The sequence below is a fragment of the Babylonia areolata genome, chromosome 29 (assembly GCF_041734735.1).
Source record: "Babylonia areolata isolate BAREFJ2019XMU chromosome 29, ASM4173473v1, whole genome shotgun sequence".
Classification (NCBI taxonomy): Eukaryota; Metazoa; Mollusca; class Gastropoda; order Neogastropoda; family Buccinidae; genus Babylonia; species Babylonia areolata.
The window spans coordinates 13,770,808-13,773,307 of NC_134904.1; the positions used below are offsets into that span (position 1 = coordinate 13,770,808).

The following is a 2,500-nucleotide window of genomic DNA, read 5'->3' on the forward strand; positions in this document are numbered from 1 at the left end:
CTGCCGGCCGTCGCAGCTCCTCCAGGGTGCCGTACAGCTTGGCTTCCACTGCTGTCGGTGTTGGCCAGTACTTCTTCCTGGATGCTGCATGCGTCGAACAGTCTTGAAGGATGTGGTCGGTTGTCATTGGTCCATCACTCACAAGGGCACTCTCCACTCTGTCCAATGCCAAATTTTGTGTGCATGTGGTGGAGCAGGCGGTTGTGTCCAGTCCTCAGGCAGAAGATCTTGACCTGTTCCCATCGTTCCAGCAAATGGAATCTGTCTTCTGGGTTGAAAGACTGCAGCGAAGATGAGTGACGGAGAGGCCGCACCAAGGAGGGTCAGGAATGTGGATCGGGTCAGTTCAGTTCAAGTGTCAAGGGTTACTCAGAGGACAAAATCCATTGAATTAAACTTTCAAGTTACACCACCACATCATTCTGCTAAGCACATGCCTGCCTGGACTGACCTGACCTGACCAGCAGCGCAACACAACTCGCTTTACTCAATCTCAGGCCTTGAGAGAAAATAAAACAAGTAGAAAAATAAAATAGAAAAAAAATTGAATAAATAAATAAACAAATAGATAAATAATAAATGAATAGATACACAAAGAAAAAATAATGATAATCTGAATTATCATAAAGATAATAATTATAAAGAAATAAACAGATAGAAGGTGGAAGAACGATTGAGACTATCTGACAATATGATTATGGAGTCCATGAAGGTCTGGATTCAAATCCTGGTCTCGCCCCTTTTCCCCCCTAAGTTTGACTGGAAAATCAAACTGAGCGTCTAGTCGTTCGGGTGAGACGATAAACCGAGGTCCCGTGTGCAGCACGCATTTAGCGCACGGAAAAAGGACCCGTGGCAACATAACTATTGTCCTCTGGCAAAAGTCTGTAAAAGTCCAGTGCGATAAGTACACAAAGAAATAAGTATGCACCTCAAGGCCAGGTACATGCGTAGGGTTGTATTGTATTGTATTGTATTGTATTGTATCACTCTTTTTGTCACAACAACAATCTCTGTGTGAAATTCAGGCTGCTCTTCTCCCCAGGTAGAGTGCGTCGCTACACTACAGCACCACCCGTATTTTTGTATTTTTTCCTGCCTGCAGTTGTTGATGTTGTTTATTTGTTTTTCCTATTGAAGTGGATTTTCTGAAGAATTTTGCCAGGGACAACCCTTTTGTTGCCATGGGATCTTTCACGTGCTCTAAGTGCATGCTACACACGGGACCTCAGTTTATCATCTCATCCGAATGACTAGCGTCTAGACCCCCACTCAAGGTCTAGTGGAGGGGGAGAAAATACTGGCGGCTGTGCCGTAATTCGAACCAGCGATATCAGACGTGTTACCTTCAGGCCATCACTCTGCTTCTGTTCAGGCATCTGCCTCGCAGATGTGGTGTCGGGTATATGTTGTTGTTTGTTTGTTTGTTGTTTGTTGTTGTTTTTTTCCGAACGCATTGACGCCTCCTTGAGAAAGTGAAACTGAAACTCAAAAGAGTGTGCTTTATCAGAATCAATCAGGCGTTGGGCTTTTGATCCAGTGTTCAGCAGTGATCAGCTGGAGCCACCTGCATTGCTTGGTTCTAACTTTTTGACAGTTACACGTGACTAAATGCCTACGTTGACCGAACTACGCCATTGGTCAGTTCCATACTACACACAGTTAGTAGCCAGTTACGACCATACTAGGCTCTTCCGTCCGAGGAACGCAACTGGCTCCTGGCAGAGCTCGAGGCCCTCGTTTCGGGTTAGTGTTGTGTCCCTGGGAAAGGCACTTTACTCTGATGTTCCTCAGTCCACCCAGGATTAGGGAAAGATGACAGTGGCAGGAAGGAGAGGATTGGGCCCCGCCTTCCTCTGCCCAGCCCTGAACACAGTGTGTGGGGTGTGAACTCACTGCCTCGATGGCTGTGAAAGGTTATGGGACCTTTAACCTTTAAAAGCTTTCAGCGCGCGCGCGCACACACACACACACACACACACCTCACACATCCTCCCACACACCCACACCCACACACCACCTCTTCTCCCCCTCACCCCCTCCCCACACACCTCCCACCACCTCCCACACACCCACTCCCACACACACACACACACACATACACCTTCTCCACAACCCCCAAGCCCCCCCAACGCCCCAACCCCTCCCACCCCAACCCCCACCGAAAAAACCCACACACACAAAAAAAACTCACCACAAAGATGGGCACGTCATGCATGTCACGGGACTCCAGAATCTGCTCCCGGATGTTCTTGATGTACTGGAAGCTGTCCTCGCTGGTGATGTCGTAGACCAGGATGTAGGCCGTGGCGTTGCGTAGCCCGTAGCCCCTGAAGTCGGTCCACTCGTAGAGCGAGCTGACGGGGAAGTACGGGATGTAGGGACAGTCAATGATGCGGACCTCGTACAGGTGCTCGTTGATGATGACGGCTGGGCAGAACACCTACGGAGAGACAAGAGCAACAGGTGTGTGTGTGTGTGTGTGTTGGGGGTGTCGGTG

The 2,500-nt window shown here is 48.9% G+C and overlaps 1 protein-coding gene across 1 annotated transcript in view; it reads right to left on the bottom strand.

The window, feature by feature from the left end:
- LOC143274914 (ras-like protein family member 10B) overlaps positions 1 to 2,500 on the bottom strand; it is a 31,831-nt gene that overhangs the window by 1,741 nt on the left and 27,590 nt on the right. The window contains exon 2 of the mRNA XM_076578900.1: positions 2,195 to 2,443. Within this exon, the coding sequence (XP_076435015.1) occupies positions 2,195 to 2,443 (249 nt within the window). The remainder of the gene's footprint in view (positions 1 to 2,194; positions 2,444 to 2,500) is intronic.